The 27,120-nt window shown below is 40.3% G+C and overlaps 1 protein-coding gene across 1 annotated transcript; it reads right to left on the bottom strand.

Annotated features, from left to right (window-relative positions):
- Positions 1–516: 516 nt before the first annotated feature.
- hells (helicase, lymphoid specific) lies at positions 517–27,120 on the bottom strand. Its single transcript, XM_053332471.1, has 23 exons — positions 27,047–27,120; positions 26,283–26,380; positions 19,787–19,905; positions 19,216–19,338; positions 17,388–17,429; positions 16,720–16,747; positions 16,524–16,582; positions 16,395–16,436; positions 16,043–16,270; positions 13,226–13,408; positions 11,053–11,196; positions 9,806–10,002; positions 6,331–6,424; positions 5,953–6,114; positions 5,282–5,421; positions 4,463–4,607; positions 4,094–4,177; positions 2,993–3,112; positions 2,793–2,909; positions 2,085–2,244; positions 1,769–1,865; positions 1,594–1,670; positions 517–808 (listed from the first exon to the last, which is right to left on the bottom strand). Exons 1-23 carry the CDS (start codon positions 27,052–27,054, stop codon positions 720–722), a joined length of 2,556 nt encoding a protein of 851 aa, XP_053188446.1. The 5' UTR covers positions 27,055–27,120; the 3' UTR covers positions 517–719.

Raw genomic sequence — 27,120 nt, forward strand, 5'->3', positions numbered from 1 at the left:
GAAAAAGTAATGTATGTGAACACCAACCTCAACGTGAAGAAATCATCCAGATACTTAAAGGGACATATTGGATACATGACTGAACACTTTCTAATAAAATATTCTGCTTGCATTTAACGTAGGTTCAAGAATTTATTGAAGAAGTGTTGTGGGTATCATTGACAGGTTCTAGTGTCCTATAATAGTCCTAATACCAATGCAGTTTTCCCACCTGCCAGTGAATACATGAGATGAACATTTTGGGCAAAACAACTTTTGTTTGGCACAAAAATAATGAATCTCATTTTCAGTTTTCAAAACCCCATTATCAGTCAAATTCCATGTTCAACACAAAAAGTGCAAGAACAAAGAGTACTATCAAGGCAGTTAAGGTAAAAGACAAAATACACTATTTAAGTCCACAAGTAGCAGTTTCAGGATATTTTACAGCAAGTCCTCTTTAGTTTCAGTTTGTACTACAAGTGACAGCAGTTGCAAGCCATCTGGGTGCAGTTTTAACCCCCCCTCCCCCCTTTATGAATGTCAGAGGTTATACAGATAAATAGAGCCTGCACACTAGATAATGCTCATATAAACATTTATTGGTACTCGTGGGAGCATTATCAAATGTGCAGAGTCAATTTATCCGTTTTTCACATGTTCTCCCGTGCAGCACCTAGCATTTGCCGCTTGGTTGTGCGTGCTTTTGTAGACTTTTTGGGATGTCAGAGGAAGTCCTCTCAGGTCAATGTGATCTCTGACGACTCTTGGGCGTCGATCACTCTGAAGACTCCCACCTTCTCTTTCTTCATGCTGGCCTTTTCTTTGTCTGAAAACACACAACATACTTTTCCTCAGCTTACCAGTTTAATAGAAAAAAAATACTACAGCTACAACTGTGGCTAAGAGAAAGAAACAAAACATCACCATTTCCATCAGCAGGTAGGTATCGAGGTAACATGAACTGTACATTTACTGCTCACCTTTTCCTCTACTTTGCTCGCATTCACCATCACTTTTCTGCTGCTCACTGTCTCGCTCTACCACAACACTTTTGGCACGATTCCTTGTTGAAATGATTATGGTTTCTAGTTCCTCAGTTAAATACCTGCGTCTCATTACTACCTGCAACTGTTTTATGTCAGAAAGGGGCTATTAGAGACAAATACTGTCACATTAAATTCCTTGGGTAGATACCATGATCATTTTTTGTTCCCTTTCCATTTCACATTTTGTTAAATAAAACTGTCCCATAATTTTTGTATTGAATGACTTCTGGCAAAGAATGAGGTTTTTCCTTCCAGTAAAGTTATGTAGCTAAATACAGAAGAGAGACACCATAAGGTTCACCTTAGTCTGTCTGAGGAAACCGTATGTTGTCACTATGTGTCGAGCAAACTGTGAGACATTCTATGTCAGAAATGCAAATCCTGATTCTGTGAACTTGAGGAACACCTTGACAAGTTATAACGGTTATATTTCCTGTGCTAGAACAGAAAAAGCAAATACTGTTGTTTCGTCTCAGATTGACATAAGAGCCTAATATCTCAAATACAATAGTAAGGCCTGTGTTGCCCCACAAGTTTATTCATTTATTATTTATACTCTGCTTACCAAGCAAGTCACTGCGATCCAGCAGAATCTCCAGGTCCTTGTCACTTATCACCTTCCCTCTTGATGCTTTCACCTCCCTGACAGAGACAAAGGTTACAGCCAAATAAATACTGGCCCATTTATAGTTATTTACATCTAGAAACATTTACAGTTGTTGTAATAGAGCAGTTCTTACTTCTCAGTGCCTCTGGCTTTGAGCAGATCCATCAGCTCGTCCAGATCAATGCAGCTTTTAGTTTGGTTCAGCTCTGCCCTCCCACCTTTGAACTTATCTGTGGAGGAAAGCAAAAACAAAAATAAAAAGGAAAAGATTAATAGTCTACATTTGGGGAATATTTCAGGCCACCAAACCAATGTTTGCAATATAAAATGAGGTGCAACATCAGATGAAAATATACTGCTACTGCAGTGCATGAAGGACTTAAAAACAATAAAAGCTCCTGAAAGCCTAAAAATCTGAAGTCCTGGTATCTCATTTCGGGGGCACTCACTCTTGTGGATGACCATCTGCTCCAGCTTCCTCTTGGCTGAAGCTCTCTCAAGGATCTTTTGGTCGATGGTGTTGGCTGTGACTAGTCGGTACACCACCACTGGTTTGGTTTGTCCAATGCGGTGACAGCGGTCCTGTGCCTGCAGGTCTGCCTGGGGGTTCTAAGAGGGGAAGGAGGTATCACTACACACTGATTAAAACTGTAAGTGCACACTTGTAATGGTAATATTTCAGCTAGCAGTATGGCTAAATATCATTAACCTGCTGCAGCTCTATGCTTGGCAGTCCTGTTGGGCCATCACTTTGGTCCAGACTCAAATTCCTGCCAACAACTATTAGTAACTTTCCCATAACTTAGTACAATTCATAGTTCTCAGATGAGGAATTGTACTAACTCTGGTGATACGCTCACTTTCATCTATGATACCATGAAGATGGCATTTTAGTTTATCGAAAAATCTCAACAACTATTGTATGATTTGCTGTGAAATTTTGCAAATACCTTTATTGACCCATAGAATGAATATCAATCACTTAAATCTCTCAATCAATCTTAATCTTTCATCCAGGACCATCATTACTATTTATATTTGTCCAATACTTTATTTAGCAAATGTTAGCGAGCTAACAAGCTAAACTTGGAATTAATACAGTCTCACAGAGCTGCTAGCATGACTGTAGACTCTTAGTCTTGTTCATCTGCACCCACCCAGTCACTGTCGAAGATGATGACGGTGTCAGCAGCAGTCAAGTTGATCCCAAGTCCTCCAGCTCTGGTGCTCAACAGGAACAAGAAAACTTCTGGATCTTTGGAAAACTTAGTCATCTGGAGGAGAAGAACCACCTGATGATGCATTGTTTAAAAGGCAGCCATCTAGAGTAACCTCCATTTTGCTGTTTTCAACTCACATTTTCATCCCTGTCGGCATATGACATGCTGCCATCCAGTCTGCTGTACTGGAAGCCCCGCAGATAGCAGTAATCCATCAAAATATCCAAAATGGACGTCATCTGGCTGAAGATCAGGACCTAGACCACAACAAGCACACACGTATGACTTGTAAATACCTAGGCAATGAATAAAAACCAAAGACAAGGCAAGGCAGCATGGCAACAAGACTATTGACACACAGAAGTACCACATCTGCCAGAAATCTTGATAAACAACTTTTATGCGGTTACATATAGGGATGCTCGATATTGGCTTTTCTGCCGATATCCGATATTGTCCAACTTTTCATTTCCGTTACTGATATATGCAGGCTTTTTATACCAAAACTCTTGTTAGATAACAACATAAGATATCTCCTATTGTGGAATTAACACATTATCCCTAATTGTATAGTGATGCCCCACTGGATGCATACATAAATGCAACATGGCTTTCCACATGTAAACACTGTCTGTGCAAAATAAGAGAACAACTTCAACTCAAGTTATGGAAAAAAGTACCAATATGGCACTGCCATATTTATTACGCTGCTTTGCAGTCATTGCAAATTGCAAATTTACTATCTGTAGGACACACTTGGAAATAGTTCCAAACCACAAACATAAGCCCCGTTTCTGGAGGCAGGACCTTTACAGGAAGTCCTCTCACTCACTCCTCTCAGCTGTTGTGTCTCCAGCAGAGTAGGACTCAGATAGGACCCACCGGACTCTGACGGTGACGTCACAGAGGCAACTCGCCAAAAACATAACAAAGAAAATGACAACAAGGAGGTAAACCTCGTTTGTGGTTTGTGTGTTCGTGTACATAGCGGTGGACGCTATGAACTTTTTAGCCACAGTTAGCGACCCACGAGTCATGCGTGCGCCAATAAACTTCCCATGCTGCGTTCAGGCAGACTCGGAAATGCTGAAGCCAACAGAACAAACATCGGTTATAAAAACCTGATACCGATACTTCCTGATATTACATTTTTAAGTAAATATCGGCTGATAATATTGGAGGGTCAATATTATCAGACATTCCTAATTACATATTTAGCTACTGGTGCTGTGTTATACCTTGTGCCCCCGCTTCTTCAGTGCAGGGAGCAGTCTGTCCAGTATGAGAAACTTCCCAGAGCTTTGAACCAGCTGCTCATCGATCTGCAGGGATGGCAGTGGGACATCCAGTATGTGAAGAAGGGAACATTTCACAAGGGGAAAGAAGAGAACATCATTAAATGACAGTCATACCAACTGTCTCATCATGGGTTTCACTTCTTTACTTTCAACACTTTGAAAGTAAAGAAGTGAAATTTTTAAAAATCAGATTTATAAATCAGATAGCACATATTGTGCAATTTTGTGGTTCAGAGTGGTAAACAGGAATACACCTGTAAGTGCTGGCACGAACTTTACTATAAAGATTTAAATGCAACTGAATGTTACCTTGAACTCCTGTGTGGCAGGGTCCAGTGGGTATTCAACCAGGTATGGGTGGTTACAACATCTCTTCAGCAGCATGAGAATGTTCTGCAGCTTCAGATTGATCTGCGCATCCATTGGGCTCTGGACATCCAGCACAGGAGGGGAGCTGAGAGGAAATGTAGGCACGTTAAGTGCACAGCTACAGGACATCATTTTTGTAGAGGAATGTGGCGACATGGCAACCGGCACTTTCAAACAAAGGTTATAATATATATTAACAACTAAGAGGAACAGAGGAACCAAATAACTGAGGCTGACAAATGTAAATAACAAAGTGATATGTTACTAAGATGAAAAATTCCTACACATTTGGTTTGGTAGAGACGTGATAATGAAATGATGTCTACAGATGGCTCCTTGATCAATCCTGCCCTCTAATGATGTTACCTTTTGCTACAGTACCTCCTCCTGTAATGGCCCTTCTCAGTGTTAACACCTGAATGCCAGACAACCACTTTCCCCTTACTAAGATGGCCCTGGTTCCCATCTGAATGCAAATGCCCTCCCTTCCTGCCCTTTTGTTTCTTTTCACTGGCCGATTACTGCCTTGACCTCACTGTATAAAATACTTAATTTTCCTTTGCTTTGAGTCAGTCTATTGTCACAGACCCACTCTGTGTCAGTCCAGTCACCGATGTACCAGGATATCAATAAACATCCAGCACCACAGCAAACTTTGAAGAAGGATTTCAGTGATTTTTCTTCAACAAAACTAAACTAACAAGTAATAGCCTCTCAAAACAGGTATCACAACTTTATAAAAAACATTTTAGTGCTGACCTCTGTTCATGCTCCTTTCTGACCCTCTCCAAATATTTCTCCAGGTTGTACGGTGTGTCTTCTGCTTCGCTGTAGTCCACCACCTTTCGATTGCGGCGCTTTGGCCTACCGCTCGATGTCAAAGCCACAGGAGCCTCCATCTAAACACAGTAAATTTCAATCACCAACTGTAATGTTTATTAGATCTATAATAGATCTATTAATTGATTAGGTGTTTTGTCAATTAGGCATTTTGTCAAGCAAAGATTATGATGACTTTATGGCTCCAACTCCTCAAATATAAACATTTTCTGATCTTACATTGTAAGATGTAAATTAAACATTTGAATGGTTTGGACTATGACAGTCATTTTCTGGTATCTATAAACCAAATGATTAATCAACTAACCAAGAAAATGATATTTAGCTAAAGATAAAATTAGATAATCCTATATTAATGCCACTGCAGGGTAATTTGTAGTGTTAGGGCAGCAAGATACAGTATAATAAGTAAACAGACATGCATTGATATTGCACATGAGTTAATTGTCAGCTTTGGTGTGTTGGGTCTACTAGAAGTAGTACTGATTGTAAAGGTTTCTCTTTTTCATACAGCATGGGTGAAGCAGCCTGTCAGTGATGGAACTGCCCAGTGCTCTCACAGTGGGGGGGGTACAACTTTGCTATGTTACCTTTTCCTGGCCGAGCATCTTGCTGATGGTCTTATTAACCACAGCAGTGTAGAAGGCTTCCTGTTTGGTTGTCAGAGGGGCGTAAACAATGATCTCCTTCTTAGGTGGAACCTCCAGTGTCACGTCTGATTTCAGCCTCCTAAGCAAGAATGGAGTCAGAATCTGAAGGGCAAAAAAAATTATTAATAAAATAACATAAAATCAATAATCAATGAGTAGTCTATTACAATAAATGTAATAAAAAATGTTATGAATACTTAGGGAAAAAGTGTAGCTTAACAGCAAATAACTCCAGTCCATGGCAAAGCCATCATACTAAACACAGATCATAAACACTGTCTCATGACTGCACTTTGTAGTCATTTTTGTAGGACTGACCTGGTGCAACATGCTTAGGATGTTCTGCTCACGTTCAGCTGCCACTACGCTCTCCGCTTCACCAAGGTTGTCAATGTCAAACCATGACTCAAAGCTGTACAGCAAACATGTCAACAAGAGGTTAAACCAAACCCATGCTTTCTGTCAACATAGGCACATTTTACTCGTTATTGGTTACCATGGATACCATACCCAGCTGCAGCTCATCATGTCCACATATGTATTTACTCAGTGGAAAATTAAGACACATGATCACCATCTACAACCCCAATTCCAAAAAAGTTGGGAGGTAAAATGTAAACAAAAACAGAATGAAATGATTTGCAAAATCTCACGACAGAACATAGAACACATATCAAATGTTGAAAGTGAGAAAATGTACCATTTTAAGAAAAAAATAAAGGCAATTTTGAATTTGATGGCAGCAACATGTCTCAAACAAGTTGGGGCAGGGCCATGTTTACTACTGTATAGCATCCCCTCTTCTTTTATCAGCAGTCTATAAACATCTGGGAACTGAGGAGACCAGCAGCATATTTTTCATTTCATGATGCACCAAATGTTTTCAATTGGTGAAAGGTCACCTGTAGTCCTTGCAGGCAGGTCAGCCATGCTGTTGTAATAGATGCAGTATACCATTGATGGTACCTTTCCAGATGTGCAACCCACCCACTCCATAGTCACTAATGCACCCCCAGACCATCAAAGACATAGGCTTTTTGACTGAGCACTGATAACAAGTTGGATGGTCTCTCCTCTTTAGTCTGGAGGACACAGCATCCATGATTTCCAAAAACAATTTCAAATTTCAATTCATCTGACCACAGAACAGTGTTATACTTTGCCTCAGTCCATTTTAAATGAGTTTTGGCCCAGAGAAGACAATGGCGTTTCTGAATCGTGTTCACATATGGCTTCTTCTTTGCATGATACAGCTTTAACTTGCATTTGTGGATGGCACAGGGAGTTGGGTTCACAGACAATGATTTCTGGAAGTGTTCCTGAGTCTATGCAGTGATTTCCATTACAGAATCATGCCTGTTTTAATGCATTGCCGCTTGAGGGCCTGAATATCAAGGGCATACAATAAAGAGTTTTGGCCATGTCCCCTGCACACAGATGATATTATGTACAGTAGATGATGAGATATTCAAAGTCTTTGCAATTTTACAATGAGGAATATTTTTCTAAAATTGTTCCACACTTTGTAGACGTAGTTTTTCGCAGATTGGTGAACCTCTGCCCATCTTTACTTCTGAGATATTCTGCCTCTCTGAGATGCTGCTTTTATACCCAGTCATGTTACTGACCTGTTGCCAATTAACCTAATACGTTGCAAAATGTTCCTCTAGCTCTTTCTTTTTAGTACCACTTACTTTTCCAGTCTTTTGTTGTCCCAGTCTTCTTCTTTGAGACATGTTGCTTTAAAAAAATTGGTATGTTTTCTATGTTCTATTGTGAATAAAATATGGGATTATGAGATTTGCAAATAATTGCATTCTGTTTTTATTTACATTTTACACAGTGTCTCAACTTTTTTGGAACTGGGCTTGTAATTAAAATGTCTGCTCTAACAGCATGTGAAGGCAGATACTGTAGGTCTGAATCACTGAGATTGATTTAGATGTGAAAAAGGGTTAATCATGTCTGAAGGTTCAAATGTGTGTGTGATACCAGTGATCTTGCAGGTGTATTTCATGTCACACAGGTAAATGTCTGGTACTATGATCAGGGCTGTAGTGGAGGGTAAAGTTTACACCTGATTGGCTGTTCAGTTGTGATGAAAAAAATCTTGTGGTTGCAGTGCCTAACGATCTCAGTGAAAGATAGTCCGTTGTTGAGTTTGACAGCAGTTGAAGAACAGTATTCACCGTAAGACTACACAACAAAACTCAGTTCCATTTTCTATGTTAAAGAATCCAAACAGCACTGCATTTGTTTACACTTGTACATAGACCAACTTTTATTCCATTACCAATTTTTCATTCATCATCATTTTCTAGTTCTGCTTTACAGTAGCAGGGTTTCCCACAGCACTTTACAGCTAAGCAACACACGCCTGCCGCCTTAACCACTTAATACACGCCCCTATTTTTTATGCTGTTAGCCTAAACGACATGCCCAAGTTGTGAGCATCACAGATCCCACATAGTTTGAGACTCCGAGATGTGTCTGGTATCATTGGAAAGGAAACACTCTCAGGATTCTTGTAAAAGTGTCTGTGTGATTCTGTGACTTACTGACAAAGAGTGGCAGAGGTTACAATGATGGGGTTGTTTACTCGCCCATAGGTTTGCCTCGACAATGACGTGTACAGACATTCAGGGACCTCTCAGCGGGATATAGACACAATGAGGTCACAGCCACAGGTCTTGGCTTCATGCAGTCCAAATTTGGAGTCAAAAGACCAAAAAATGCCTCCTCATCCCTCCAGTTTATAAGCTGCCTCTGCAGCAGTGTATTTCTTTGCCATATGTAGCTATCTATCTATTTATTTAGCTTTACATCTATTTATCTATCTATTTATTTAGCTATATATCTATTTATCTATTTATTTATTTAGCTATAAAGATGTCAAGTCAAAGACAGTGGAGCGCGCCGGTTACGCTTATGGACAGCCAAACTGATAGCTTAGTGTCATACACCGTTGGAAACCTCGGACTACTGGCTAAGGTTATCAACTTAATTTCACCGAATATTTCCATCATTGGCTGAAACAACAGTCAATCAAAGCCATGTTGTCGTTGTCGTCAGTCACATGTCCTCATTGGCTTTGGAGGCATGTACTGCCTAATCCTAAGCACCGATTGGCCTGTGTGTGGTGTCGTCAGAAGCAGGAGAGGCTCACGGTCGTAAACATCTAGTCACGTGTACTCTGAGATGGACGTGCAGGTCAGGAAATGACGTAAACGGACCGTATATGGTTTGTTCCTTGTGTATTACATTACGTGTTGGACTAAATACATGTTGACATATTGAGGAAAGGATTTCGGTTTTATGGAAACGGATTTCATATTTCACCAGAATGGATACTTGGCGAGCTGTACAAAAGGTCCTGTGTCATAAGATGATCGTTGTGGATAAAGGGAAGACTTTGAAGGTATGTAGCATAATAGTGGTTCTCACTTAGCTGAGTGGCTAGCCGAGACAATTGCTAATACTATTACATGTGTGTGAGCAACCATATAAGTCGTGAGTGGTCTTGAATGAATCAGGACAATCTAAGCTTTCTAACAATGTACGGCATGAATATATATGTTTAAGGGTTGGTGTTTAAAACATTCAGAAGAACTTGTCGCTACCTCCCATATGCGGAACAGCGTGCGTTACTAACGTCTTCAAAAAAAGACATAAATAAAAAATGCTCCCCACCACCTTAACTAACACATTTTCTGCGGGAAACCCTGGATAGGTATATCTTTGAACTGACCAGTACTCTGTGATCAATAAGGACAGCAATTAAACAGATCCATACCTCTTGAGGTCATCAAAGACCTCTGGCAGGAGGAAGTTGAGGAGGGACCACAGCTCAGCCAGATTGTTCTGCAGTGGTGTTCCTGTCAGCAGCAGCTTGTTATCGGTGGGCAGCATCTTTAGCTCTCGCACCAGCCGGCAGTTAAGGTTTTTGATTCTGTGGCCTTCATCCACTATCAGGTACTTCCACTGGAAATTCTGGAAAGATAACAGACATGGCCTGGCTTCTTATCTAATATTCACAAAACCAGTGAGGTTGAGACTTACTGGTAAACTTCTACTGGTGCACTGTGGGGTTTGCCAGCTGCACCAAGAAGGACCTGAAGGCTCTATAAAGACTCCTCAAGATGGCACAATAAGTAATTGGAACCCTGAATCCTGCAATGGGGGACATTTACCAAGCCTGCTGTAGGACCAAGGCCAAATATCATCCAGGATACAACACATCCTGGCTACCACCACTCCAACTACTTCCCTCTGGCAGGCGGTACAGGACAAATTCAGCCACACTACAAGACTGAGATAAAGTCTGTTAAACCAATGAACATGGCCTGGGCCCTACCACCCCTCATCCATGCACACTCACTGGAGGACTACTAGTCTAGTCTAAACTTTAAACTGTGTGCCTTAAAACATGGCCTACTGTTATAGCAAAGTATTGCTGCTGTCTGCCGCATATTGCACTTAATTTCCCTTATTGATTACTTCTAATGTTTTTTCATGTTTTAAATTGGTTTTAATTGTCTTATGTTTTTATGCATCAGGGATTGCAATCCAAATATCATTATATTGTTGTTTGACCCTCAATATAATGACAATAATGCTGCTGCTACTATTACTACTACTACTGACCAGATTCAATGTTCATTCACATGTGGCCGCAGCCCTGATTTCCTTTACATGATCTGTCAGGTCAACCTTTTATAGTCAAAACCTCAAAGTGCAGGTTCCTGTCATTTATGATGGATCATTGCTTATAGCACAACACTTTTAAGGTGCACATGTTAAATATATTTAATTTGCATACTTCTTTCATGGCTCAACTTCTGTTGTTGTCATTTACGTATAACAAGATGCTTATGTATAATGGGATATTATGCAAACTGATGGGAAATGTTACATTTTGTAGCTCAGGTGTAATATTACCATAATAAAAAATTAACTTTTTTGGATGGACTGGTTCTTTATGATGTTTACAAGTGGGGATAATAAGTGTTTACTATGCTTAAAGATAAGCAGTGATCCTACCTGCAGGAATTTTCTATCAATCATGGCAATCTCGAAGGAGGTGACAACCACAGGACACATACTGAGGGGCCCCTGAGGCCTGCGGATCTGGTTCAGCTGCTTGGCCCTCTCTGGCTGGGGCCCGTGGTAAAGCAGCACAGACACCTAGGACAAACATAGGACATGTTTAGATTGCTCAGTGGTCATATGACAAACCACAGCTAATTAATCTTTGTATTTTTCAAACTAAATGTTAGAGAAATTATTTCCTTCTAAAGACACAGCAAACCTGCCTAAAACCCATTTCATTTCTTAAGTCTTCAGTGCTAAGTTTCATGTCCACTTACTTCAGGAGGCAAGAAAGTACCAGGATTCAGAGGAATATATCCTTGAAATTTCAAATGACCAAACTTGAATACAATCAATTTCAGCACAGATAATATTGTTATTGTCTATCCGAGGGTGTTTAACATTTACCGGGGTTTCCACCAGGCACAGCTGCACCGCAGTCTGGCTGTGCCATAGTTTTGCTCCGTCCTCTGAAGCATGCTACCTTCCCAGGAGACCATGGAGAAGGACTTTCGGACGGCCTTGAAGTTCTGGCAAACCATCAGGCGACTCAGGAGGGGGAAGCAGGGCTTAGCCCAGGCTGTTTTCAGCAGGGGTGGAGAACTGCTGACCTCGATTGGGGATATTGTCGGGTGGTGGAAGGAGCACTTTGAGGAACTCCTAAACCCGGCCAACATGTCCTCTGTGGAGGAGGTAGAGCTGGATGAGCTGGGGGGGGGGACTTCACCCATATCCCTGGCAGAGGTCACTGAGGTAGTTAAACAGCTCCTCAGTGGCAAGACGCCATGGGCGGATGAGATTCGACCTAAGATGTTGAAGGCTCTGGACAATGTGGGGTTGTTATGGCTGACATGCCTCTTCAATGTCACATGGAGGTCAGGGACAGAGCCTATGAACTGGCAGACCAAGATGATGGTTCCAATTTTTTTTTTTTTTTTTTTTTTTTTTTTTTTTTTTTTAAATGAGCACCGGAGGGTGTGTTGCAACTGTCGGGGGATCACACTGCTCAGCCTCCCAGGAAAGGTCTATGCCAGGGTGCTTGAAGGGAGGCTCCATCCGATTCAGGAGGAACTATGTGGAGGAGAGTGTCCAGTTTGGAGGCCTCAGAATTGCTTCTCTGCTGTTTGCAGATGATGTGGATCTGTTGGTTTCAACACATCAGGACCTCCAACAGGCACTGGGACGGTTTGCAGCCGAATGTGAAGCGGTCGGGTTGAGAGACAGCAACCCCAAATCGGAGGCCATGGTGCTCTGCCAGAAAAAAGGTGGTGTTTGACTTCTTGTCTGATGTAATCTGCTCTGTTGAGCTTGACGCGACTTTGAAACGGCTTCCATCAAAAATAAATCGCTGCAGATTCATTGCAGAGCGGAGAGCCGCTTCTGGGACACTGCTGAAATGTGCCGCAGCTCTCCTGGTGAGATCATGATCATTGATTAAAGTGGCAGAGATCAGCTCTGGAGGTACTGCATTTTGCTTTAGTCTTTGCAGCAGCATTTGTTAGCCCTTGAACAGCTGTGGTTGACTAAATGCATCAAACACATTAGGACTGAAGACGTAAGAGCACAACCACTGGTCTTTAGAAAGCTGTATTCGTCTACTTCTTTCTCTTCTTATTGCTAGGAAAGCTGTGACTTAGAAATTACAAAAAGTGAAAGCAGCACAATTGGCTCGAATTACAACAATTTTATGTCATCAACCCAGAATACATTGCGAGCATAGTCTAATGGCGGCCTCTGTATGTCAAAATTTGTATTAAAAGTAGAGGATGTTAAAATAATAAATATATTTCATGTGTTTCTAGCAACGTATTTTAGTTGGAGAGGGCAATTATACACCATTACAGCATACACGTTTTAATAGTCGGGGTTCCTATTAAAGTAAGCAATGCAGGAAGTTTGAAATAAGAGTTAAAATGCAAAAGCACTTAAATCACAGGTGTTGTAACTGCACACTTCTTCCTTAACTTTCCAGATTTGAATGGTAAAGGTTGTTTTTGGGATGACCTAATAAATAATTTACAAAACAATTATTTGCCTTAGGTTTTGTTCTTTAGACCTCTGTGAGCTTGATAAGAAGTGTGACCGTCACATCAAATTACATGCCTCCCAATAACCTGCTTCTTACCTCTGGTGTGAAGCGCTTAAATTCATTGATCCAGTTGGGCAGAGTGGACAGAGGGGCCACCACCAGGAAGGGGCCCATCACTTTCTTTTCTATCATCATGGCAATGTGTGCGATGCACTGAATGGTCTTTCCAAGTCCCATCTCATCAGCCAGGATTCCATTGATGCCATTCTCCCACAACATCTGACAGCACAGAGGGAACAGAGGCTGCTGGCTTACACTCAACAGGAACATGAACACTATCAATCAGTGAAGAGAGTGACAGGGTCTGTTAGAGGCTATATTGATTATGTAATATGCTGTGATGCAGTGTGTAGTTTCCGACTTCAGTTTAACACTTTCTTGAAGGAAACGGCCCTCTCTTGCAAGTCTAACTTTAAAATAACGCAATAAAATTACTGCAGTAGCCTTTAATATCGAATACATTTTTAAAGCAGATGGATATTCATCAAACATCACCATTTATTATTATCAGTCATATTTTTTTTTTAAATTAATTTAGTCATGCCCATGCAATTGAACTATATTTGATGTCAACAGGAACCACTCCAGACGTGTGTATTAAGTTTCGTGACCGTAGAGGCATCCCTTGCTCAACAAAAACATGTCATGGCATAGAATCTGTTGCCATGGCAACGGTATTTGATTATGGGTCATGAGCTGCAGAATGTAGCATCACCGAGGTCTTATGTCTTAGATGTGTCAATTTCAAGTGTACTGACTTAAGTGAAGGAGTTATTAGTCAAAGAATGCTTCCTGTCGCCATTAGAGGCTCAATTTTCTTAATTTTCAAGGGGGCGACGTTGAGCCATTTTGCCTCCCGTATTTTTGCAGAACCCATAAAATATCGCAGGTCACCGGACCTGACGCATGTGCATAGTCTCATGCGTTTCCGGGGATGTTGCGACCGCCAAAAATGAGATTTAAAATGGAGAAGTATAATAATAATTAAGCGCTATGACTCAGATACAGTATTGACACATGGATCTGTTCAGGGCGGGACTCTTATGAAGCACTAGAAGTTTGGGCCTCATAGGATCATGTATGTTGGATTTATGGCCATTTCATTTTTCACGGTGAAGGATCGAAATTCAGCGCCCTGCCACGCCCCCTGAGAATGACGTAAAGTCACCATTTTTATAACTTTTCATGTCCAAGGTCTGTAGATGATACTTACTGAATACGAAGTCGCTGAGGTGAAAAATGAAGGAGTACATTAAAGTATGCAAGCTGGAAATGGCCAAATTTGCAACTTTAAATCCAACAGGAAATTGGCCATTTTGATTCAAAGTATAGGTACTAGTTCCTTTTTTGGTGCGTCTGGTCATGATATAAATGCATACTTAATTTAATCCTTCTACTGTGCCTAGGTGGTGCTATTGAGCCAATTTACCCCGCCTTTTTGCAAGACTCATAAAATATCGAATTTTTCCACTGTACCTGACACGCATTGCATAGTCTCATGCGTTTGTGGATGTTGCGACCACCAAAACGCGATTTAAAATGGATAATAATAATAATAATAATAATAATAATAATAATAATGATAATTATCCTTTTGAAAAACAATAGGGCCTTCATACCAGTCAGCGCTCGGGCCCTAATAAACGACACAAATACAATAGGGTCCTTGCCTCGGTCCATAATTTAGATAAATAATTTGTTCATTCATTACATTTAGGGCTGTCAAACGATTAATTTTTTTTAATCGAGATTAATCGCAGAATTTCCATAGTTAATCGTGACTAATCGCATTTTGAATTGCATGTTTAAAATCCTGTTATTTTACATTACAAGGCAGTTTTAAGCCCATAATGTAAAGCATTTCTTACCAGAGTGTCTTAACTGGGAATCAATCACGGCTCTGCTGCGACTCCCACACTCCAAAATGGTACTTTGGTGGAGCTGAGGCTCGCTTGGCTGCACCTGGGTGTTTAGCATAGAGGTGCTAACTCAAACTCGACGTACTCCGGTGGTAGTTAAACTCCGTTTGACACAGGTTGCATTTTACTTTTGACTTGTCAACTGAAGCGTCTGGAAGTGTTTTAAAGTTAAACAAGCCGTTCAAAAGTCCAGTAGCTCTCTTACTTTCCATCAGCGCGGTAGGTTTACTGCAGGAGGCCACTTCAAAGCATAGCGCTACAGCTAGAGGAGCTGTCTACGGGTGAGTAGAAGGGACAAAAAGGCTTGCAAAATTAAAATGCGATTTAAAAAAATTAACGTGTTATGGATTGCATTAATCTAATCGCGATTAACGCGTTAACGCTGACAGCCCTAATTAAATTGTCTTTTGAATATATGAAAAATTTAGCACTTTAAGTGGACTTTAATACTTACTGCAACATTGTCCCATCTAATTGATGATCTCCCCTGTCTGCGCAATCAATACAGTTCACATATTTTGTCATCAATTACTTTGCTAATATTTGTTAAACACTGAAGACGACTCTCTTTGCCATCATGCTCCCAATGTTTTCAAGCGAAGGCTAGTGGACGTAAATGTACATGCATAGTGAACAGCAATTTGTTCATCAAAACCATTTTATTAGAATAAAGAATTATTTTTTAAAAGTAGCTTGCTGGACTTAAATGAGTAGTGGGCTGTCTAGCTGGCACTCATGGAAACCTCTGTGCTTGTTGATTGGCTCTAGGCCTAACTGTCCACCAACATTTATTTAAACGTTCAAAGAACTTCTAATATTAGTTTGTGTCCATAAGTGAGCAACCTTCACTTTCTGAAGAAGAACATGTAATATTATCAAAAGCTCCTCTATTACTAAATGAAGTGAGACTGTTTTGTGGTCAGAATGTGCTCACCCTCAGCCACTCGATGCCCTCGATCTGATACCACCTCATGACTCCTCCAGTAAAGAGCTGTGGCTGCTGGGCAGGGACTGGCTGGCCGTTCACCTTCCTGTCAGGGTGCAGGAGATGCTTGGCACTGTCTCGCACCGCCTCTGACAGACGATTCTTGATGTCCTGGTTGGAATCGCTCATCTTCTCAATATCCTCAGCTTCGAGTTTCTTCTGGGTGGGTGCCACATCCTAATATCAAATATTCCACATATATTGGTGGTTGTCTTTTTCACTGTATCCTTATTATACAGTTTTTAACTAGTTTTGAAAATAATAAATGAACAAAATAAATAAACTTAAGATGAACTATTACCTTGTCCTCCATCTTCACTTTCTTTGCCTGCGACATGATTTCCTGGATGATGAAATCAAGTAGAACCCATATAAGCAAACAAGAAAATGACCAAGCCACAAAAAAATAACATAATGAATGAAACCTTACTTCTTTTGACATGACATCTGCAATTTTGTACTCATCATCCCTCCTCCTCTTCTTTTTATCTAGTTACATAAGAACACAGACATCAGTTAATATAGTGTCTTATTTGGACTTAAAAGCTCACGAAAAACAGGCTTTAAACTTGTACTTTTAATTTTACTAATATAAATATAGGATAATATCACAACATCTGACTCACCTTTTTCTGGTTCTGCATTGCTCGTGTTCTACATGAAAAGGGCAAAAATAGAAGAATGAGGTTACAAGAATATTTAATCCATCCATTTTCTATTCATTATCTTGGGGCAGGTGGCATTAGGCTGAGCAATGAAACCCAGACATCCTTCTCCCCAGCAACGCTCATCAGCTCCTCCAAGGGGTCCCAGGGCGCATCCTGACCAGGTGCCCAAATCAGCTACCTCCTTTTCATGGGAAAGGAGGTAGCTGACCCATCTCTAATGCTTAGCCCAGACACTCTCCAGAGCAAACTCATTTTGGCCGCTTATATCCGTGATCTCATTCTTTCGGTCACTACCTAAAGCTTGGGACCCTAGGTGAGGCCTGGAACGTAGATTAACTGTTAAACTGAGAGCTTCGCCTTCAAGCTCAGCTCTTTGTTCACCAGGACGGTCCAGTACGGTCCAGTACAACAACTACATCACAGCTGATGCTGTACCGATCCGCCTGTCAATCTCACACTCTTACCTTCACTGTGAATACGACCCCAAGGTACTTGTACTCCTTTGCTTGAGACAACCAAGCTCCTCGGACCAACCCTGAGGAGGCAATCCACCTTTTCCCGGCAGAGCATCGTGAATATTTAATGCAGAGCAAAAATGTTTTGTCTGTCTGTGAACTTTTGCTCACCTTCTTTGTCTTCTTTTCAGCTTTGTCCTTCCTGAGTTTCTCCTAAAATCATTGATGGAAAAACACAATGTGGAGTTAGTGACTACAGGCCCCATCCTAAACACCTCACAAACAGCAAAGGGTTTACACACACACACACACACACACACACACACACACACACACACAGTGTTTCCCCTATGTACATTCAACAGCGGCGCACAGCCTGTGACTGTGCTTGATCACTTGCTCGATTTCATTAGAAGTTGCTAGCCGCTAGATAACCATAGAACTTCGCTTTTGGCTTTGGTGTAGGCTTCAGAACACAACCTGCCCCCTCCCTTCATAAGCTACTGAAGTAGGGGGAGGATAAAAGCAGACAACCAACTCTCCTGGACGTTCCATGAATCTCCAGCATATTGATAGCGGCTCCTTGACTCCCGCAAATGAGACACAATTTCCCAGAATCGGGACGAGCAAGCAAGAGCGCGCACTAGAGTGACTGAGTGTGTGTGTTTGTGTGTGTGTGTTTGACTATCAATGCAGAGCGTGTGAGAGCACAGCATCCCGATAGATCTGTGTCGCTGCTTATTAGACCAATCGCACCTAAATCTTCTAAAGTGTAGGAGCAGTTCACACTACATAAAACTAGAAAGTCTGTTCTGCATCCTGCGCACATATGCACACGCACAAAAAACGATGGGTTTCCTATCGTTTTTGCGCGTCATATCAATGATATGTCGTCACTGTGGATTATTAACCTTGTTGCAGTGTGCTCCCTGGTTATAGTTAGTGAACTATCAGCTTCTACCTGTTCAGATCTCACAGTCAGCAGTATTGTTGATTTTCATTGTGCTTCTCTCTCCTATCCTTCCTCTCTCTCCTCTTTAACCCAACTGGTCGAGGCAGATGTTCTCCCACTCTGAGTCTGGTTCTGTCTGAGTTTTCTTCCTGTTAAAAGGGAGTTTTTTCTTGTCACTGTTGCCAAGTGCTTGCTCATGTGGGAATGTTGGGTAACATTTAGTTGTTTTGTTTAAATTATTATTTTTTTATTACCTTACCTTTCTTGCATCTCACACAGCACTTGAACAGCAACAACCTCTCCTCCCTCCTATGTCCCACCCCCGCACTCCCTTCCCTTCTCCCCCTGTCCCCCTCCATGAACACGCACTACAACACTTTTCTGATATAGTTTTCTTTTTCCCCATGGGAGCAGCTGGAGGAGGAAGCCGTGGCTGCTTTTGTCTGTCATTGTCAGTCGCTACTGTCTGTTTACGGCTATCTCCGTGTATCATGGATGTATTATAATGCTGTGGATCCACAACAGTCTCTCTTCTGGGTGGGGTTGCGCGCGCAATTACATAATGCGGAAGGGGAAAACGCTCGGTCAGAGTTTTCACCGAATATTTTGAGAATGGAATAATGTTTTGTTTCTGTGCCTGGTGGATCTCTAACATTTTAGAGTGCCATTACCTTATTAATAGCATTTCAACCTAAACAAAAAAAAAAAGTGTAAAAATGTAACAAAGGTAAGGGTAGGTTTAATATTACTTTAACAACTCAGGGACGTCCAAGAAGCAACATGTTTGAGCACGTTTTTGCATTGTCAATTTGAAATAATGGTTGTTGGGTTTTTTTAATGAAGGGGTGGAAATTACTTCTTTTTTTTTTTTTATCCGATTCATTGAAAAAATAATTGACTGATTAATCGAAAATGATCGTTAGTTGCAGCCCTATTATTTTTCAAAATTTTCTTCCCCCTAGTGTTGCCAGGTTACCGACACGAAGCACCTCTGCTACAAACATTTCTAGAGGAAACACTGGGTTATACATACAGTTACCCCAGTACCTCATTCTGTTGTTGCTCCATTTTAGTCAACAAGAATTTCGAGTAGATGTTGCTCTTCTGAAGCAGGTGCTGCAGTCTTTTGAGTCGCATGTCATGAGAGTCTCTCTTCCAGCATTCCCGTGCCTTGTGGTGAGAGTGGCAAAATAATCAGATATTAATGATTGTGTTTGATAAGCCTAATAATAATAATAATAATAATAATAACAATAACAATAATGACAACAACAACAACAGCATTTTAATACACACACCAAAAAGGACTAAAAACTTTAAATGTTCTTCAACAAACACATTTTTTCCATTTAACAAAAAAATCCAACATTTTCAAAATGATGTCTGACCACAAGCAGCTAGAATTTAGCCTTAATAAAAATAGGCAAACTTTTGATGTATTTGGGAACTGTTCAACAACCAGTTTATAAATTTGACAAAGCATTCAACCTGACAGTTTTTAATACAAATTTCAATCACTACCTAAAAAGCATTGAAGATCAATACTCAGCTCAAGACATGATAGAGGAAAAAAAAGAAGGGAAAGAAAAGGGAGGAGAGGAATTACTTAGTAACAAACCTTATCGATCATCTCTTTCTCTTTCTTCTCCCCTTCCTCCATCAGCTGTTTCTCTTCTTCCTCCATTTCCTTGGTGATAACCACTTCAGATGTCATATTCTCAGATTTCATACAGGTACCTTCACATAAAAAAAAAAATTGATCACATTATATAATTGATATGACTAATGCTGGGCTTATACCAAACAATTTTCACAGTCCCAGACTAAAGACTGACAGTCTTTGGTAAATCTGAGGAGTCTAACTGGAGTCTCAGCACGCTCCAGTCATCTCGATCGTTAAATTTAAGGTGGTAATCTGCAGTCTGTGTTTCATACCAGTCTTTCCCTTGCCATTATATCAAACGTGTTAGATATTTTCGCAGGTCGCAGTGACGTAACACGATCAACAACCAATAGATTAGATATATATAGAGTGTTTCCTCTATGTACATTCAGCAGCGGCGCTTCTACCTGCTCAGATCTCACAGTCAGCAGTAAGAGATGAGGAGAGCAGCAGGGGAATCTAGCACACATAGTTTGTATGGAAGCCTAATGATGGAAACAGTAAAACTGGTTACTACAAAAATGAACCATTATTATTATTTTTCTTTTATTTACAGAAAATACCTAATTTTGTGTAGCATACATGTGTGTTATTTTGTTAAAGCTATCAGACATTTACAGTAGTTGTTTTGTTTAAATTATTATTTATAATTTAATGTTACTTTAACAACTCAGGGACTTCCAAGCAGTAACATGTTTGAGCACTTTTTTGCATTGTCAATTTGAAATAATGTTTGTTTTTGAATGATGGGGTGGAAATTTTAAAAATATTTTATGCCTCTTTGATATAAACCACTGCACAGACAAGAGCAGCTGTAGCTAAAAGCTGATTCTCCTCCATTTTTGTAAAATGTCTGCTGTCCATGATGGGAAAAAATAGTATGTTGGGAAAAAAAACCCTAAAATAATCTAGTTGTAGTCTTGTAAATAGTGACCCTATAAGATTCACAGTCTTTGTAAAATCTAGTCTGAGACAAAAAACTCTAAACACTAGTCTTTTGATGTGAGCTGATCTTTTAGAGTCTTTTCTAAATCTTTTCAAAGTCTTCTGGTGTGTGGGTAGCATAACTTGTAAATGCATTTCGGCTTAAAATAACTGGACACACTGGATTTTGTCCTCTATCACTTCAATAGAATGCACATTTGAAGGAGATCGTTTAATAGTCAGTATGAACAGGAGGAATTAACACAGAGAGGAAATCCTTGTTACTGTCCAGGTTTCTTTAATGTCAGTATAATATGGTTCTATGTTGGTGTTGGTGAGGAGAACCTGTGATAAACAACATCAGTCCCTGATTATGTAAACCTTATGCAGTGTGAGTGTGATGTGTTTGATTTACTGATTTAAAGAAGCTAAAAAAAACAAAAAAAACAATGGACTGTGGTTTCTTTATTTTCCAAGAAATTTGTTTCTTGGAAACAAATTTGTCAAGGGGGTTCACTTTCAGTGCCAACATGAGGAAGTAAATAGGAAGCAAGCCATCTCCTACACCAGGAAGCAACTCCTTGACGAGTTAGTTACACCAGAGATCAGAGAGCAAAGGCGGTTCACTCACTAATTCCAACAAAAAGGAGCCAGGACTGCCAGTGGGGAATGTAGAGGAAACTTCAGAGATGCAAAACTAAATTATCGCTCCCAACTTTTCTCGCAAATGCTAGATCATTGCAGAACAGGACCAACAACACCATCATCTGATTCCTGAGAGAATACAAGGGTGCTTATATCTTGCGTTTCATGGAAACCTGGCTGTTGGAGGAGCTGCAGGAGGACATTCTTCAGTTAAATGGATTTCTTGGACCAATACAGAGACTTGAACATGGCATATAAAAAGACGAAAGGAGGGGTTTGTTTCTATATTAATGAACACTGGTGCTCTTCTGTGCATGTGAAAGACTTGCATGGAAGAACTGGTTGTCCATTTCCCTGTGACCATTTGGGCAGGTGATTCTATATCAGCTAACACACACAGGACATCTCAGTGCATTGAAAAGTTAGAAGCTGCCTCCCCGAAGGGGACACCGAAGGTCATCCTAGGAGATTTTAACACCTGCAAATTGAACAATGTGCTGCCCACATATGAGCAATATGTCCCATATAACACAAGAGGAGAGAAACAACTAGACTTGTGTTATACTAACATTAAATAAGGCCAACACATCCACCCAGAAACCACCTGTAGCCACCTCAAACCATTTTGCTGTTCAGCTGCTGCTTACATATTGACAAAGGTTGAAGTAAAGAACGGTGAAAAATGCATCGATTTAAGTGTGGAGCAGTGAGGTACGCTTGCACAGATTGGGATGTTTTTATCCAGGGAAACTCTATGAAGGTCTTATTGGTGCAAAAGGTTTGAGCACCTGTAACAGTGGAATTTGTAGTTGTGTACATTGATTGTGTATGTGTGTCAGTAAATTTGAGGTCACATACTCTATGAGTTGTGTACTTGTTTTTTTCTCCACAAATACAACACATTCACAAATTCTTAATTACAGGTGCACAAATCTTATTTTACAAGTCACAGATTAAAAAAACTGACACGCTCACATTTTTGCTCCTATTGTAGTATATTTGGTGCAAAACATATTTGTGTACCTGTAACAAAAAATGTGAAGTTGTGGATAAAATTTGAATATGTGCAAATCTGAATGTGAACTTGTGCAATAAATATTCAATGTATGTAAAATAATTTCTCACGAAAATGTGTGTGTTCTTTAAAAACACAAACACAAATCAATAAGTACTCCGCGTCCCCTCATGTGCAAAGCTGCCGCTGTTCCCGTCCTGGTTTACAGAGCGAGATGTAAATTTAAAAGTTTCTTCACTGTCACAATCACTGGATTTGACTGACTCGTAGCAGAGCCGTTGAGAGCTGGTTGAGAGTAGTTGTATCCCGAAGTGCATTTCTTTTCCAGGCGCTTTTCAAATACACATTTACCTTCACGTTTGTACATATCACACTGTAAATAAAAAACACAATAATAGATTTTTCGAGTTTGTAACCTGTTCAAGTTTTGTTAGTTTGTTAATTCATTCATTCCCCGTGGTTGTATATATTGTAAATCTTCTAGTAGGCTTAGCCTACTAGTGAGCCTAGCCTAGCAATGGCTAGCATAACGGCAGCTAATATTGTTGACTCAATTTTGGCAAAGCCATTTAACAGTCTTCCTTTTGAGGAGAGAGTAGGAATTAAACAGCAAGGCAGACCAATGCCCAAGCTTGATTTGATTCAAAAAACAGGAAGAGGTTATAGATCTTTTCAGGTCTGCTGGTATGAAAAAGTGAACTGGCTGACTGGGAGTGCTGTGACAAACAAAATGTATTGTTGGCCATGCCTCTTAATGAAACCCTCCAGAGGATGTGTTGTTTGGTCAAAAGTTGGGTTTGGAGACCTGAGCAATTTCGACCGGGCATACAGAAGGCATGAAAAGAGCAATGAACATGTGACTTCATGTGCAAGGTTAAGTTGTCTGGGGAGGGTCAGGACTGAACATGCAATTAATGACGGTGTGCGCATTCAGGTTGCAAGACATAATGAGACAGTGGCTAAAAACAGGGCCTTCCTGAACCGCCTGATTGATGTTACCTCTTTAATGGGCTGTCAAGAACTGTCATTCAGGGGGCATGATGAAAGTAGTGAATCAGCCAACAAGGGGAATTACAGAGAATTTACAGAAACACTAGCAAAATACGACTCTGTCCTGGCTACACAATTTCAGTCATCATCTGTGTTTTCTGGTATGTCTCACACAATTCAAAATGACTTGATCTATTCTCTCGCAGCCACTTTTTTGATGTGTCTGAAGGCCGTGATGCTCAGTCTGTGTTTGAGGTTTTAAATCATAACATGCAAGGGTACAACTTCAAAGAAAAACTTGTGGCACAAACCTATGATGGGGCTGCAGTTATGGCCTCATCTCTCAATGGCCTGCAGGCCAAAGTCAAAGCAGTTGCCCCCAGTTCCATGTTTGTGCATTGTTATGCACACAGGTTGAATCTGGTGTTGTCCCAGGGTGCTAAATGCATAACTCCATCAAGGGTTTTCTTTGCCACTCTGTCTGGGTTTACCACTTTCTTCTCAAACTCCACAAAGAGAATGTCTTTCCTTGAGTCTGCAGAGAGCAAAGCTGCCCAGAAATGCTCCTACGAGGTGGAATTTTACATCTCGCATAGTGAGCACTGTAGTAGACAATTATGATGCCTTGCTTGAGATCTTTGACAACATTGTTGCTGACAAGAGTATGGATGACGAGACAACAGATTGTGCCAAGGGCTACATTATGAGAATGGAGGACTTCGAGTTTGTGTTCCTTCTACACACTTATTACCAAATCTTCTGTGAAACAGATGTTTCTGACATTGTCCAGCAGAGGGCTATGGATGTCCTTTTCTGCAAGAAAAGAATTGAGTCACTCCTTGTTTTTGCGAAGGAGAAAAGGTCAGGAGGATTTTCAAGCTGTTTATGCAAAAGCCGCAAATGTCACAACGGACCCTCGAGATGCGCCCATGAGAAAGTGTCGTCCAACTCAAATCAGATCCTCACGAGAAGTACAGGAATTTGTACATAGCCATCATAGACAATCTCATTGAGCAGATTCCACGTTGTTTCTCAAACTTGGAAAGTTTGATGAAATGAAACAAGCATTTCCAGAGGAAGCATTTCAAAGTGTCCTGAAAATGTATGGCCATTTCTTTGATGCAGGAAGACTGAAATTTGAACTCCAAGTCCTCTATTCAAATCATGACTTGCAAGGCACAAGGGGCAAACGGTGTGATTTTTTGGTCTTTTTTAAAAGACATGGAGCTGGATAGGGAGATGGCACAGCTTTACAAGCTGCTGTCTTTGGTAGCCACAATTGGAGCTACATCAGCTGGAGTAGAGAGAAGCTTCTCCTGCTTAAAAAGGGTCAAGTCTTTCACCCGCAATACCATGGGCCAATATCGTCTAAGCAGTCTCGCTCTGCTGGCCATTGAAAGGAAATTGGTCAAATTTCTGGAAAACACAGCCAACTGGTATGACTGTCACTTTTGGAAAACCCTTCAATGCCAGAAAATAGAGTCCCTGGTAAAAAAAAAGTGTGTGTGTGTGTGTGTGTGTGTGTGCTAGTCTGTGTCATGTGCACGCATTGCCATTTTATTCCATTGCCCCATAGACGTTGATACATTTTTTTTAAATAATGGAAGTCTATGGGAGCCATTTCTTTAATCTGACACTACAAAAAAAACCCTAGAAATCGGGCGCACTAGTGGACTCAGTGGTTAGAGCGCATGCCATATACGCAGTACTTTGCTGCATGTCACACCCCCCCTCTCTCCCATATTTCCTGTCGGTCTGCTGATAAATAAAGGCGTCTATGCCAACAAAATCTTTAAAAAAAATTGTTTTTTTAAATCCTAGAAATCAATCTTGTTACTCATCAATGACATATCCAAGACTGTTATAATCCCTTCAAACCAAATTCAATTTGCATTAATTAAATCAATGGTTTGGATCAATAGAGGAGAAGTGGATTAGAAGATGCATGCAAAAAAAAAAAAAAAAAAATGAAAATAAATCTCAAATATGCCTTTTTTATGGCATCAAACACATTGGACACTTTTGTCCAATGTAGTACTTGTGCCAGTTTGGTGGAGAGTCAGATGGACAAAAAAACTAAAACCCCCTGGAAATCCATCTTGTTACTCATGAATGACATATCCAAGACTGTCATAATCCCACCAAACTAAATTCAATTTGCATTCAGTATATTGGAAATAATCACCTTTTCATGTGCCTTTTTCACCTTTTTTTTTTTTTTTTACCAGGGACTCTATTTTCTGGCATTGAAGGGGTTAAAAGTCTGAAATTAATTAAATCAATGGTTTGGATCAATAGGAGAAGTGGATGCAAAAAAATAAATCTCAAATATGCCTTTTTTATGGCATCAAACACATTGGATACTTTTGTCCAATGTGGTAAATGTGCCTGTAAAAAATAGGGTACAAAGGTTAAGAGAGTTACTATAGGGCTCTGTTACCTGGGTGGGTGAGGTGTTAAGTGTTGCTTTAAGGCCCTTTGTCCTGTGCAGGCCTACCTGGGCAGGCTAGTGGCTAGTTTTGAAAATCTTTTTGTGTGTGTTGATGTGGTTCTATGGCATAGATGAAGCATACAACAGCCTCAATTAAACACTCCTTTTATTTGTAACTGCCTCGCTTCAATACGACAAGTTTTATGATGAAGATGTAAAGTGAGCTTCTCTTGTTTCAAACACCCACTGATTTTTATATATATATATATATACACACACACACACACACACACACACACACACACACACATATATACATACACATGCACATAAATAGATAGATGGATAGATAGATAGATCCTTAAATGACATGAAAGTGACAATTAAACCTGATTTAGCTCAAGACAATCCCAAAGTGAACTCCTCTGATTCGTCATGTTACTGACCCTGTGCAGCTCCAGTCTCCATGGATGTGCCCAGCGGCTTCTCGGACTCATCCGGTTTGGGGCATTGAGGAGAGGCACTTCGAGTTTCTTCCTTTATGCTGGCAGTGAAAAACAACAATGTGAGGAAAGTTAGCTAAATATTCAAAATATATCAGCTATAAAACAGGAACTGAAATTTTACAATCGGCCCCCCATACGCTCCCCCTCCCTGTCAACTTTTAACTTCAGTGTGTGTGTGTGTGTGTGTGTGTGTGTGTACCTGCACTCATGCGGTATCATCCTCTACTCAAACCATCATGGATCAGTGAGTTCATTTTCCTCTCGTTTCTGTTCAGTTTAGTTTGGTACTTTAAAAGTGCATATTAGTATATTTTTCTTTATTGCAAAATATGTTTTAAGAGTGTAATCCTGCTAAATAATCCCCATTTTTATTAAATGTACCTGTAATTAGATTACGTATTTTTCTCTGTAACTGTAGCGGAATAGTTACCTTTGTTGTATTCTAATTACGTAACGCCGTTACATGTATTCCGTTACTCCCCAATATCCTTTCTTCGTCCTGTGTACAGGACGATCAGTAGTAAAACATGAAAATCAGAATATCCATAGGGACACTAGTCCCCTCTGTAACACATACCTGTAACTAAGTGAGTGTGGACCTGGTATCCTTTCCCACAGTCTTTGCTCAAAATTACAATGACTTATACTCTCGCTGACTTTGACTTGTTTCAATAAAAACGATTAAGTTTAATTATTTCACTTACCAGCTCATTGTTGCTAACAGCCAACCAGACAATGCAGAAAGTAGTTCAAGGTTTCTCCTGAAGTGAAAAATGTA

The sequence above is a fragment of the Scomber japonicus genome, chromosome 14, assembly GCF_027409825.1.
Source record: "Scomber japonicus isolate fScoJap1 chromosome 14, fScoJap1.pri, whole genome shotgun sequence".
In the NCBI taxonomy this organism is placed as follows: domain Eukaryota; kingdom Metazoa; phylum Chordata; class Actinopteri; order Scombriformes; family Scombridae; genus Scomber; species Scomber japonicus.

Excerpts from the sequence above, each read along its gene's own strand:
- hells (XM_053332471.1), bottom strand. Across the intron at positions 13,409-16,042 it reads AGGGCATCGAGTGGCTGAGG|ATGTTGTGGGAGAATGGCAT; the intron begins GTGAGCACATTC and ends CTGTGCTGTCAG. Across the intron at positions 11,197-13,225 it reads TTAAGCGCTTCACACCAGAG|GTGTCTGTGCTGCTTTACCA; the intron begins GTAAGAAGCAGG and ends TGTTTGTCCTAG.